We start from the raw sequence: 13,870 nt of genomic DNA, 5'->3' as shown, positions 1-13,870 counted from the left end.
CCCGAACCCCAGACCCACCAGAGAGCAGGACCTGGCCAAGCCTGCTGCGCCACCGCACCCCCGTATAAGCATCAGTTTTATTGTAATTTGGCCACACACCAAAATTTTTGCTTTGCACTTTCAAGTGGCTTGAATACTTTTGCAAGGCACTGTGGTTCTTGATTTACAGCTGGGTTCTATTCTGAAAACCGCATCGTAAGTTGCAAATCCCCTGATACTGTATTACATAAAACATAATAGTGATATAAACAGTTAATGTGAATAAATGCCATGTTGCATAACAGGGCTTTGTTATATTTTTTCACTAATTTTTTAAATCTGTTTTGCTTTGCTTTTTCTTTTCTGCAGCACTACAATACAGTACTTGTGTTTTTGCTTGCTATTCATTTAAAGAAGTAACTTAAATGGAATCACAAAGGAAATTTTGTGTAAATTAAACAATGTTTTTGTTAATAAAACACAATCACTGAAAGACAAACTGGCTGAGTCGATAAGAAACAAGATGCCTTGCAACAGTGCAGCCAGTTCATGTTGTTGTACAGCAGATGAAGTGGTCCAAATGTGGGGACTTGAAAATAATAATAAGGTGGACATGGCAGTCATTACAAGTTGGGTCATTGTAAGTTGAGGACTACTTGTATTGTATTTATGGTATGTAGTACAGTATGTATTAATAGTTATAAATGTAATTATATTACTTGCTTTTATAAACCTGGTTTTCCTTGTCAGCATTGCAGGGGTTTATTGTTTAGCTGCTATTCAGTCATTCTTAATGGCCATACTATGGCTTTGTGCAGTTGGGTTCGTATGTATACTGTCACTTTATGACTGTATTAAACAGTTAACAATAAATTAGTTACTTTTTTGTCTGTCATACTTATACATACTTGAGTCTGAGTGGCAAAAATTTCTTCCAAATCAAGCAATCAGTCATTTGTTAAAGAATTTTTTTGAGTGAGCTGCTGATATATAACTAGAGTTTGCTAAAAGATTATAGTGACAGACTGGCTCGTCATATTGACAAGTTAGCCAGGAGTTTTAAGAATTCTTTAAAGATGAAAAATTCAGTTTGTGAGCATTATTAACTCACACTCAATTTAATGAAAGTACACGTCAGCAACACTGCACAGTTCGCAATCTTTATGTGTAGGGTCAATAAAGACTTTAATATTAGTGAAAAAGTGGCTGCCTTGGTCCAACAGGCGTGGTAGTCCTTATTAAGCAATTTTGATTTCAGTTATCTACTACTCTATCTATTTTTTGAACTGCCCAAAGATGATTTCCCACCTTTGTAAGTCACTTACACCATTTAAAGTTGTGCAGCTTCTTTTATAGTGACATTTGAACCTAGTGTACTAGTAGAGATTATAAACATATGATGAGACACAAGAAGAAACATCTTTGAAATGGTGTAGCAGCGAGGTTGAACAGAAATGTTTTGCATGTGACGTGTTAAAATGCAATATGTTTAAATTATCATACTCGACTATGAAATGGTGCTAATTATTCATATTCAAGGTGCCATGACATTTTTGCATGCTTGCAGGACTTTGTTAATGGTGCATTGCAAGTTCATTTTTAGAGACTAGGCTGACTTGTTTTCACATGAAGATGAATGTGTCGCAGCACCTTTTCCCCAAGGACATCCCCAGAGACATCTCTATTGTGCTCCCAACATTCCACTGGCCAGTCTAACTTATGACCTAGAGTTTGGATGAATTAAAAAAAAAGAAGCTTTCGCTACTTGCAATCTAAAAACCAAAACATTTTTAATAAATGGAGAAACACAACTGCTCTTACAAATTTTATTTTTGTATTAGAATGTGGATGAGTACAGATTTGCAGATAACTAGTTCTATAAACGCAGTTACAACCAGTGCACAGATCAGAAATACAAGATTTCTCTAATCTCATCCTCTCTAACACGTGGTTTTTCCAATACCCAGACATGATACCCACTTACCTTATAAATCCTGATGACCTGCATATTAGAGTTTAAAATGACTACATACTGTAGTATAGTAGCTAGGCTTAGAACAATCAGCCTGTATTATACACATGTATAAACGCCAATGCTGTGAACAGGTTCTTGTTATGAAATGTGTTTACAAATTATCCATTCTCATTGACTTGCAATGATAAGTACAGGTGGTTCTCAATTTACAATGGTTCGACTTGTGATTTTTTTCAACTTTACAACGGTGAGCTGGCAATAGACATTCAGTAGAAACGGTACTTCAAATTTTTTCCCAGGCAAGCAATATGCAGAGAGATACTGGGTAGCAGCAGCAATCCACATCACCTAGTCTGTCACATAGAGGTGTGTATTAAATGCATTTTCAACTTAGGATGGGTTTTGCAGAACATAACCCCATCATAAATTGGGACCACCTGTAATGGTTAAGGATGTTGTAAGTCTCATTTACATTTATTCATTTAGCTGACACTTCTCACCCCCCCCAAAGTGACTTACACTGTTTCATTATTTATCCATTTATGCAGCTGGGTAACCTTTACTGGAGCAATTTAGAGTAAATACCTTACTTAAGGGTCCTGCAGCAGGAGGTAAGATTTGAACCAGCAACCTGTGGGTCCAAATGCAGCAACACTAACCCGTATACTACCAGCTGCCCTTGCAAGTTTTTTTTGCCTTCTTTATGTGGGTCGTTGTCTGACTCCCAACAGCCAGTTTGGAAGAGCTTGAGTAATTCTTTCATGAAGAATGGATAAAACTGCACAATGTCATATATTTCAGTTGGTACATTTTACTCTAAAGTTTGTCGTGGTTATGAATGCAGCATTTTGCAGACTCAGTTCCAACCAGTGGCTGTGACTCGACAGGTGTATAAATTTATGTAGTCAACACTTTTGTCGCTTCTACTATTTGAAAATGTCTTTCATTGTTATGTGTAATGGTGAGCTCCTATTTTTTTAAATTTTTTCTAATTTTTTTAGGCATTATAATGACGGCAAATGGTATGATTGTAGAGATATATAAAGCACTGCATATCTATTGTATTAACTGTCATTTTTTAACTATCCACAGTGCATTTAGTGGACATTTGGAATGTTATAGAGGCCTTTCGAGAGAATGGTCTCAACACCATGGACCTCAACACCCAGTTCACTGTGGCTCGGCTAGAAGCAATACTGTCTACCATCTTCTACCAGCTGAACAAGCGCATCCCCACCACCCACCAGATTAACGTAGAGCAGTCTATTAGTCTGGTCCTCAATTTCTTGCTGGCTGCCTATGACCCGTAAGTACCTTCTGCTCGTTTCTTATGTTGACTTGTAAATTAAAGTCACCGGTGATTGAGTCAGTCACTGTGGGGTGTGATGTGGTGACATGGTGACATGGTAACAGTCACGTTTACAGGGATCTTTACAGTGATGAATAAGAAGAACCGTAGTAAGAGATGTTTGATTATTATTATGAGTTTGTGATGTACTACTTACAAGAGCATTGTAGTAAAATATACCGTGATATTGAGGGTTATAGTAACAAATGTAGCTCCCAGAAGCAGTTCCAGGCCACATGTTTAGAAAAGTTATACTCCATTAGATAGCCCCATGTTTTTTTTGTTACAGTAATAATTATTGAAGTGAACCAGATGTGGTTACAATATTCTCCAGTTAGACAGGAATGCAGTGGTCAGTAGTTGTCTGTGCATGGATTAAAGTAGAATCACAGTCTTCCCCCACCTTACAAAGGTAATGCATTCCTGAAAAAGTCTTTGTCAGGTTCATTGCCATATATTGATGTTGTAACTATCATTACAAGTAGTCCCAAAGTTATGGACGTCCGACTTACATACAACCTGCACTTACAAACCACCTCCTTACTGACTGGAAGTTGATTTTTTTTGTCATCTCTTAAGTAACAATCAAATGAAAACTTCATAATTAACCCTATTATATTAAATATTTTAGTTACTGTATATACAATGATTCGTAATAACAAACAGGTGCTACTTTGCAACGTACATTAAAACATACGGCATCTACAGCAGTTTGTAGGCTTGTGGGCAGGGCGCGTGAGCCCGAGGTAGGACAGACTTCCTTCTTTTCCTGTTAACAGTGTCTCGTGTGTTACTGTATTTGGCTTTAATTTTTTTGTTTTTTCCCTCCTCACCACATGGCACCAAAGCGTAAATGTGATGCATCCAAGAAAAAGGAAACAATCACAATTGAAAATAAAGAGGAAATAATAACGTGAAAAGTGAAATGCTAATGAACAATGGAAAAGTAAACATTAAAGTTCCTTTAATATTTTGCACACGCATGCACACACACTGTCTCTTTCTCCCTCTCTCTGAGAGAGCACTCGGCTACAAAAGACACTTCTTCCCAGTTGCAGAATCCAGACACCACCCCACCTGCATTCTCAAGCTTACCTCACTTTGCTCTTCAAGTCCTGTCCCTCATCGTTCCCCAGTCTCTTTCCACGCCTCTTTGATAACGACTGTCCGCCTTGACCACAGTTTCAGATCCTCACCTCTGTTTAGTTCGCTGATTGACCAACCATTCGCCCATCCCTGGCCACAAGAACACATCTAGTCCTTTCATTCTGAATAAACGATGCTGCACTTAGGTCCAGCCTCCTCCGTGTCCTCTGTTCATCATGACAGTAGTAACATTTATTATTATCATCTCTTTCTATGTCTCTCTGTTATACATACTGTACTTACATTTATTATTATCATTACCATCATTACATTGTATTATTATTATTACTGTATTGTTATATTAGAGATGTTGTTGTGTATCCAGAAGCGTTTCTTTAATATTTTTTATGCATAGAAAGGTACACGATATACTAAGTCAAACATTTGACAAACTGATGTCCGATACCCGCCATACCTATACCTATTCCCACTTACATCAAAATCTGACTTAAAGACAGACTGAGGACATGGAACTCGTTTGTAATTCCGGGGCTTCCTGTAATCCTGAAATCCCATTAAAATGCAGAGTTACTTCAGGAATTAACATTATTTTTAGCATAGCAGAACAAGGCAGTTTCTCTTCATGAATTACTCTGTTATACTGTATGGCTGTCTACCTGTGCTTTTTCAGTTCTTTTGTAGCTAAAGATAGACAGAAGAAATCAATTAAAACCGTGCAAATGAATTCATACACACCAAACAAGTTGACATGGTGATGTGTGACTGGACATCGGTTTGATCCCTGCTGTTCGTAATGTATTATTTCCCTGTGTTTGTGTGAGCTTACTCCCAAAGCCATGCATTTCAAGCAAATTGGTGACACTAAATTTCTCATTGTGTATGCATGTGTATTACATTACTCTGCTGTATAGATTGTTGACAATTTAGTGTCGTGTTTCTGTCGCTGTTAATCACCTTGGATAAAGATGTCAGCCGAATACTACATAGTAATCCTTGTAAGATGCTTTGGAGAAAAGCTAAATCAATAAATGTAAATGAAATGTTTAGCTCACCTGTCATAGTTTATGCAAAAATCTAAATTTGATTCTTGTATACAAAGAAATGCACCCTAAGTCAAAGTAGGGCTGACTCCCCGGAGAGTCGAATTCTCGTAATGTGAATAGATAAATAGATAAATCTCGAGGATGACTGTACTTCAGAATGGTTATGTATTCCGAAGCTAGTACAGCATGCAAGTGAGTAAACCAGATTGACTGAAGAAGTACCATAAATCTAATAGGTGTCACAATACTTCACTAGTGTATTGCTGCAAAACTTATTTTGCTCGCAAAATATCATTACCTATGGTGGATAGCATATGTGGCATGACAGTACTACAGTATAAAGGAATGTGCGTACAATTAATGTATTTTGCAGTTTCATATTTACAGTGTATTCCACTGTATGTTAATTAAACTCTTTTAGTAAGCGTGATTGTGCTTCATACTGTAGTGTTGAAAGACGTGCATTTCAAGTCAACTGGTGACTCTCACCTGCCCATAGTGTGTGTATGAGCGCGAGTGTGTGCACATGTGTGCGCATGCATGCAGGTGGCTACCCTCAATGGACTGCATTCTGATCGGTGAACCCTGTCTAGCACTCCATGCTTCCAGGATAAGCTCTGGATCATTGCAGACCTGCCTTAGGTGGTTATCAGATGTGACTACTTTGCTGTGCAAAGGCATCTGCTTAACAAATAAATGTAAATTTGCTTTGCTTTGCAAATTTGCTTTAAGTTTCCCTGAAGCCTGCTTACAAAGGCATTGGATTTTTAGGGGGCCGAAAGATTTGTGGCAGGTGGAATTATCATGGACATTTGGTTTTCTCATTTTCGTGGCCCTGGGAATGATTGCTTTCAGCTATATATATAGTTGAGCAGCAGGAAGCCTATAGATTTAGTTAGTATTAATAGGAAGGCATGCAGCGAAACCCTAATGTTTTTGCTCTGATTATTATTTTTATCTGGAGTCCCTGCAGCAAAACTGTTAGAACTATATTATCTTTTTTTTTTGCCCCAAAACATCTTGCCTAGGCAAAACTGAACTGTAGAGCTACTACTTACTGCAGAGCTACTACACGACATCGCTCCAGTACAGCAGTAATGCTGGTGACTCAAAGGTCAAAGGAGTTTGCATGTTCTCGCTATGTTCATGTGGGTTACCTCCCACAGTCCAAATATGTGATTCAGTTGTACTGAAGAGTCTAAGTTGCCAGTTTTGTGTGAGTCTCTGTGTGTATCTTACACTGCTCTGCTATTTAGGGAGTTTAGTATAGCTAGCATTGTCATTTGCCTTGGACAAAGGTGTGAGATTGATGTTGGTTACTGATTACCTTTCAGACTGTGGTCTTTGGTTAATTCTGTGCATACTTATTTCATTAGTCTAACTGACAATATCTAATGCTGTTGTCCCACCAGATTTAATATATTGAAACAAGATACACTCATCCCCTGTTGTTCGGTTTCCTGATATCTGGTTTTTCATTTATGCAGGCTGAGATTGTTGATACCATTTGTTGTTACTCAGTCCGGATTTTCACCTGTCCAGTCTGCAACATCCGGTCTGTGCCCATGACATTCGGACTTGAGTGGTAAACTGCAATCACGTTTGAAAATTGTGCCAGTATTGTCTGACACTGTCGGAGTGTCTGTATTAATGAGTAATAATCACCTCATAACATCTCATGACATCTTGTAGACATCAGCTGCCAAAAAGCGTATCATGTATTGGTTGGCGTGGAACTATAACAAAGATGACAAAATTACTAAAACATGGATTCTGCAAGGACACTAAAAAATTATCACAACTTCAGACTGGTTTGTGACACATGCTACATATATTACAAAACAGAACAGGACACCAGAAGATGACTGAATAACAATATTTGTGAAATACACACAGTTTCTACAACTGCTTGCCTAACCCAGCAACACAGGGCTGAGGGGGGTAGGGGACACACCCAGGGCAGGACACCAGTCCATCGCAAGGCACCCCAAAAAGGACTTGAATCCCAGACCCACCACACAGCAGGCCCTGCCCAAACCTGCCACGTCACCATGCCCCCATGTCTCCATGCCTCCATGCCCCCTTTTGTAAAATCCTTAAACACAGAAGTAATTTTTTCATTTAATAGACAGATTGGAAAGCTTGAAATAATAAAATGTACAGCACTGAAGAGCTTTATTTGTTCATAGGGTGTTTTTTTTTTTTAAATATATCAAGGAATTAAATAAGCCTGTGTATAATTTTATGAAGTTCTGTTTCCAGTACCTGAGAAACTGCTACACCACTGGTTCACAGTGATGATTTAAAACCTGGCTGAGAATGTACATAAACTTTTTTAATACATGTATGCAGTCATACCTGATGTGTTTTTGGATTTTTTTAGTATTCCCTTACTTCATATACCCTAGTTCACTCTTGTGTAGCTGAGCTTTTTCAAAGGCAGACTCCGTCTAGACCTTTTTTATAGACCAACGTTAAACTTGCCCCAAAGTGATCTCGGCAATGTGTTCATGCATTGGACAATATGACTGTTATGAATCAAGTTCCAGAATTTTTGTAAAATTTCTTAGTTTGCATTTGTAGATTTTAGTTCTCTATGTTGTACAATATTGTACTTTTTTTTTACTTACTGGGGTTTAAGAGATTATGATTGTAAAAACTGCTGTTTTGGGTTCAGTTTCATACATTAAAACCTTGAATAGCATTCAGCTGTGAACAGCACCTGCCGGTGAAGTTCAGCCATCTCTAAATGATTCAGCAATCATTTTGGCATACATCTTTTACAGATTTTCCCCAGTTGCAATGAGATTTTTAAATTCAAAAGTATGTTGGTAACAATGCTGCCTTCTGGATCATATGAAATGTTTACTGTTCTGTGATTCCAACTGTTAGAATACAATTTTCACACGGAATGACTATAAAATATAGCAATGTACTAAAATATTTTTTAAAAAATACTAAAATTACAAAAAAGTAAAATTACTATAAAATATTTTGCACTGTAAAATATGATGCTCTTGCTAAAAACACAGTCCATTATTAGTCAGTACACTAGGCATAAGACTTTGAAATAATGCCATTTTGAATTTTTTTGAAAAGTACCAGTAAATGTGTTGTAAAAGACACACACACACACACACACACACACACACACACACACACACACACACACACACACACACTTTCTGAACCGCTTGTCCCATACGGGGTCACGGGGAACCGGAGCCTACCCGGCAACACAGGGCGTAAGGCCGGAGGGGGAGGGGACACACCCAGGACGGGACACCAGTCTGTCGCAAGGCACCCCAAGCGGGACTCGAACCCCAGACCCACTGGAGAGGAGGACCGTGGTCCAACCCACTGCGCCACTGCGCCACCACACCCCCTGTAAAAGACAAATATAATTATATTTTGGTACATAACTAGGTGTCCAAGAATAAGGCTTGAGCAGTACTATGACCTTCATTATACACACACATTTTCAGAACCGCTTGTCCCATATGGGGTCATTGGGAACCGGAGCCTACCCAGCAGAGCAGGGCATAAGGCCAGAGGGGACACACCCAGGACGGGACGCCAGTCCGTCACGCCAGTCCGTCACAAGGCACCCCAAGCGGGACTCGAACCCCAGACCCACTGGAGAGCAGGACCCGGGCCAACCCACTGCACCACCGTGCCACTATGCCCCCCTGAATACCTTCATTATATTCAGTCTTATTCTTTAATTTGGTGACTTCATTTGCTTTGTCCTGCATACCAGCCCTTGGAAACTGCTTCGTTATTATTATTATTGTGCTTTAGAAGTCATTGAGCAGCCAAAACCACAAGGCATAGAGCTATACAGTTTCATAGGTGTTGTACAGTTCTGCATTACAATTCACTAATTCACTATGTCGGACTTACCAGGCTTGGCCTGATAGTGGTGCTATTGCTCAAATGGTCTCAACAGGGACTCTACAAAAGACTTTACCGTACTTATACTGTTCCAGATGTTAGTACAAAACTTCTCTAAGGAGTCTGCAATGTCAAAACCATGCACCTGTAAATTAACACGGTAGCACAGTGAGTAGTGCTGCTGTTTCACAGTGCCTGGGTGGTTTGAGAGGGCGTGGGTTTGCTTCCTGCTCAGTCTGTGTGGAGTTTGCATGTTCTCCCTGTGTCTGTGTGGGTTTCCTCCCACAGTCCAAAGACATGCTGTTCAGGTTCACCCATAGTGTGTGAGTAACAGAGAGAGTGTGTTCCATTAATGTATGGAGATCTCTGTCCAGAAGAGCACGGTCCTAGGAACAGCTACGATACTGTGCAGAACCCTCAAGCTCCCAGGCCTCTGGCAGAGGACCCGAGCTTGAAGGAGTAAGCCCACCCGCAAAAGGGGGCGAGTGGGGAATATATAATATATACATATAAATAAATATATATGTGGGGGGTGCGGTGGTGCACTGGGTTGGACTGGGTCCTCCTCTCTGGTGGGTCTGGGGTTCGAGTCCCGCTTGGGGTGCCTTCTGGCGGACTGGCGTCCCGTCCTTGGTGTGCCCCCTCCCCCTCCGGCCTTACGCCCTGAGTTGCTGGGTTAGGCTCTGGTTCCCCATGACCCCGTATGGGACAAGTGGCTCTGAAAATGTGTGTGTGTGTTTGAGTGACCCAGTGTAAGTAGTGTATCTATCAGTGTAAGTCACCTTGGTGAGTAAGGTGTGTGGGCTAATAACACTACATAGAGTTCATTGGAAGTTGCTTTGGAGAAAAGCATCTTTTAAATAAATAAATGTAAACATGCCTGGAATCTTAACATGGGGAATTTCTCTAAAGGCTAGTTATATAAGCAAATATCATGATGTATTAAAGGTAGTCATGTGGCAGCTGTAATATGACAAGTACTATCAGACACATAGCTAAATTCCTTTTTCTTATATGAGTGGCTCCAACGTTGCCATTTGATGCTGTATTTTGTTTTATATTTACAATTTTACTGTTTTCACTGAATTTGTCTTTCAGTGAATGGTATAAATTCCACAGCACACTGAGCTGTATTCAGTATTGTTTGACAAACTAAAATATTGTTCTTTTTTTTCACCTGTTCTGGAAAGCACACTAAGCCTGACTGCATCATGAAAGCCTCCTTGAGAAACACAAGCTTATTGATATTTTGCTCTGTGTGTGTGTGTGTTTATTTTTTTGTGGTTTTTTGTTTTTTCCTATCTTTAGGGAAGGCCTTGGAAAAATTTCTGTCTTTGTTGTGAAGATAGCCTTGGCAACAATTTGTGGAGGGAAGATGCTAGACAAGTTAAGATGTAAGTCAAGCCTTTATATCTGGAGAATTTGTTAATTGAACAAAATGTAATTGTGTTGCTGTAATTTGGTTTAAACAAAGACAGAAAAACTTTTGTGCTGTTTCATATTTTAGATTTTGTGCATTATTTCCAAAAAGATCTAAGTAAGATAACCCAGCTTCTTTTTCTCAAAACACTGAAGAAACATGTGCAAAAAAAAATCCAATACAACTGCAGAAGCAATTATCATTGAACTGTGTACAAAGGAACTCCGTTGGCAGTACATTAGCAATACATCATGGGAGAGCTGGAGCTCCTTGTCACTGCTGGAATATCTGAATAAAAATACAGTGATATTAATTAAAGTTAAAAAAAATATTTGTTTTTATTGTATTTATATTTTAGGCTAAAATGTATTTTGTGTATTCTGCATTATATGACATCATGGATAGAATTAGACATTTTAAAATATTTTAAGATGTTAATCTTCACTTTTCAACTCTGCTTGTTATTTTGTACATGTAATGTTTTATTTCCAGAAACCTTTACCAGAATAACTTTATATTGCTATTTCTCAACTGTTCAACTAAAACTGTACCAGCCATAAGACCTCATAGGACAGGGCATGTACTCCAGTTGTGTAGATATCAGATAAGTGCCATTACTGGCAGTGTTCCAGTCCCTTCTCCTAAAATTAGCCTGGCAATGACTAAATGCAATAACATATTATTTATATACAGTAATTAATACCAGATAATATTACATACCCATTATTAATATTTACCAAGGTAGTTTGGAAAGTTAAAGTGTTATTAATCACCATAAGAAAAATATTAAACCTGTTTCAGAGAACCTGTTGCATGTTTTCAGGCTGCCTCCTTCATAAGCAGTGTGAAATGCAAGGACTGAAAACCTTACTACATTCAAAGCTGTCATGTTATCTCAGCGACAAAAGAACTTCAGTCCAAAGAGTGAACAAAAGGAACAAGACACAATGGGCAGAATGGGTGTAAAAGTTTGTTCCTGTTAAAAAAAAACCACACACCTGACCAAATTCTATGCACACAGCATTGTGATAGAGCACTTTTAGCAGAGCTCTGCTCATGTCTCCCAGCCAGTTTTTCCAAAGGAGCATGAAAAACAAGTTGTGTTAAGTCATGTAAAGCAGGTGGAGTCGGTCAGCTGAAAGTCCCTAAGATGAACAGGAACTCGGCAGCAAAATCAGAAGCAGTTCAATGGAAGATCGACCAAATGCATAAAAAGAATACTTCAGCACTTCAGCATACAGGTGTTACAGGTCTTCAGTAGACCGAGAGGCATTATACTTCTAGTTTCTCTTCTTGCAAGTCAGAAAGAATTAATCAGGTCCCCCATCATTCAAGTATAACTTATGATAATAAGATAACATTTTTGAACCATGTGGAACTCTGTATATTTTGATATAAACTGCCAACATCTGCATATGATGATATAATTTTGAGGCATTTTCTAGAATAATGATTTTCTGTTGTCCCAGATATTTTTTCACAGATATCGGACTCGGAAGGTATGATGATTTACTCCAAATTTGACCAGTTCCTGAAAGAAGTCCTAAAATTGCCAACCACTGTGTTTGAGGGCCCCTCTTTTGGCTACACTGAGCAGGCTACAAGGTCCTGCTTTGCGCAACAGGTATGTTCAGAACTTATGCTATTTTGGTCAGTTTTGAGTAATGCCCTTCTTAAATGACATGACAACGTGGCTGAAGCTACTGAGACAAACTGCACTGAGGTAAGCTTACTGCCATAAGCCAAAACGCAAAAGTAATTTAATATAGTTTAACATTTGTATTTGTATTTGTAGTTATTCTGTAATTTTGCCAGTGCAGAAAAGCCATTCACTACATCAAAATTTAAAACAGGCTTACTTTTTGTTATGTTCAGTACACCTAGCTTTTTATTTTCAATGTGGAGCTGCTTCAACATTCAGACAACAAACATGACAAACGTTCAGGAAGGGGAATGAACTACATGATGCAGTAAAATCTTTGTACTCGGTAACATGTTCAATGAATCAGTTTATTTAGATACAGTCTCCTGGAATTTATACATCCTTTATAATATAGAGCTTCAATATAGACTATAGGCCTATGTAAAGTAAATAAATATTGCATTTAAATTAAGGGTGAAGAATTAAGAACGGGGGGTGCGGTGGCGCAGTGGGTTGAACCACAGTCCTGCTCTCTGGTGGGTCTGGGGTTCGAGTCCCGCTTGGGGTGCCTTGCGACGGACTGGCGTCCCGTCCTGGGTGTGTCCCCTCCCCCTCCAACCTGTGTTGCCGGGTTAGGCTGCGACCTCGCTCAGGACAAGCGGCTTCAGCCAGTGTGTGTGTGTGTGTGTGTGTGTGAATTAAGGGGAATGATCCAACATAATTTTTACCTACAGTTTTTCATTCATTGAAGATGTATTAATGGTTTTATACAATTCTTATTAGTTCCTGAAAAATAATAGTAATTGTAATAATAATGGCAATAATCTGCATGGTGTTTCTGATATATATTCTTAACCTCCCGATGAAAGAAAAAGGTCTCTCTCAACACATTCTTGGACACGCTCATGTCAGACCCCCCTCCGCAGTGTCTGGTCTGGCTACCTCTAATGCATCGTCTGGCCAATGTGGAGAATGGTAGGTTATTATGTAAATCGGCGTAAATGACTTCATGTTCAAAAGCAATGTAAATGTGATATTACTTTACAGATATCTATAGTAGTTATGGGGGGGCGCAGTGGTGCAGTGGGTTGGCCCGGGTCCTGCTCTCCGGTCGGTCTGGGGTTCAAGTCCTGCTTAGGGTGCCTTGCGACGGACTGGCGTCCCATCCTGGGTGTGTCCCTTCCCCCCTCCAGCCCTTCACCCTGTGTTGCCAGGTTAGGCTCTGGCTCCCCGCAACCCCATATGGGACAAGTGGTTTCAGATGATGTATGTGTGTATGTGTATAGTGGTTATATTGAAAAAACTGTGATTGATCAGGTGTAATATATTGCACAGTACTTGATATGGTATAATATATGGCTGCACAATTCTTTGTACATAGAAGCACTTCTGTTGTGTGTTGTGGATAAACTTTTGCTGCAACATATGGGTTAGCAGTTACTATGTTTTTATATGGCCTACA

The 13,870-nt window shown here is 39.3% G+C and overlaps 1 protein-coding gene across 13 annotated transcripts in view; it reads left to right on the top strand.

The window, feature by feature from the left end:
- dtna (dystrobrevin, alpha) overlaps window positions 1-13,870 on the top strand; it is a 105,474-nt gene that overhangs the window by 46,900 nt on the left and 44,704 nt on the right. For all 13 annotated transcript variants that reach the window (XM_018750902.2, XM_018750900.2, XM_018750898.2 and 10 more), the window contains 4 exons: window positions 3,047-3,260; window positions 10,655-10,740; window positions 12,236-12,390; window positions 13,278-13,383. In XM_018750902.2, coding sequence (XP_018606418.1) covers window positions 3,047-3,260; window positions 10,655-10,740; window positions 12,236-12,390; window positions 13,278-13,383 — 561 coding nt within the window. The remainder of the gene's footprint in view (window positions 1-3,046; window positions 3,261-10,654; window positions 10,741-12,235; window positions 12,391-13,277; window positions 13,384-13,870) is intronic.

The sequence above is a fragment of the Scleropages formosus genome, chromosome 16, assembly GCF_900964775.1.
Source record: "Scleropages formosus chromosome 16, fSclFor1.1, whole genome shotgun sequence".
NCBI lineage: Eukaryota > Metazoa > Chordata > Actinopteri > Osteoglossiformes > Osteoglossidae > Scleropages > Scleropages formosus.
Note: the sequence above shows the minus strand (reverse complement) of the source record. Positions and strands in the feature narration are given on the sequence as shown.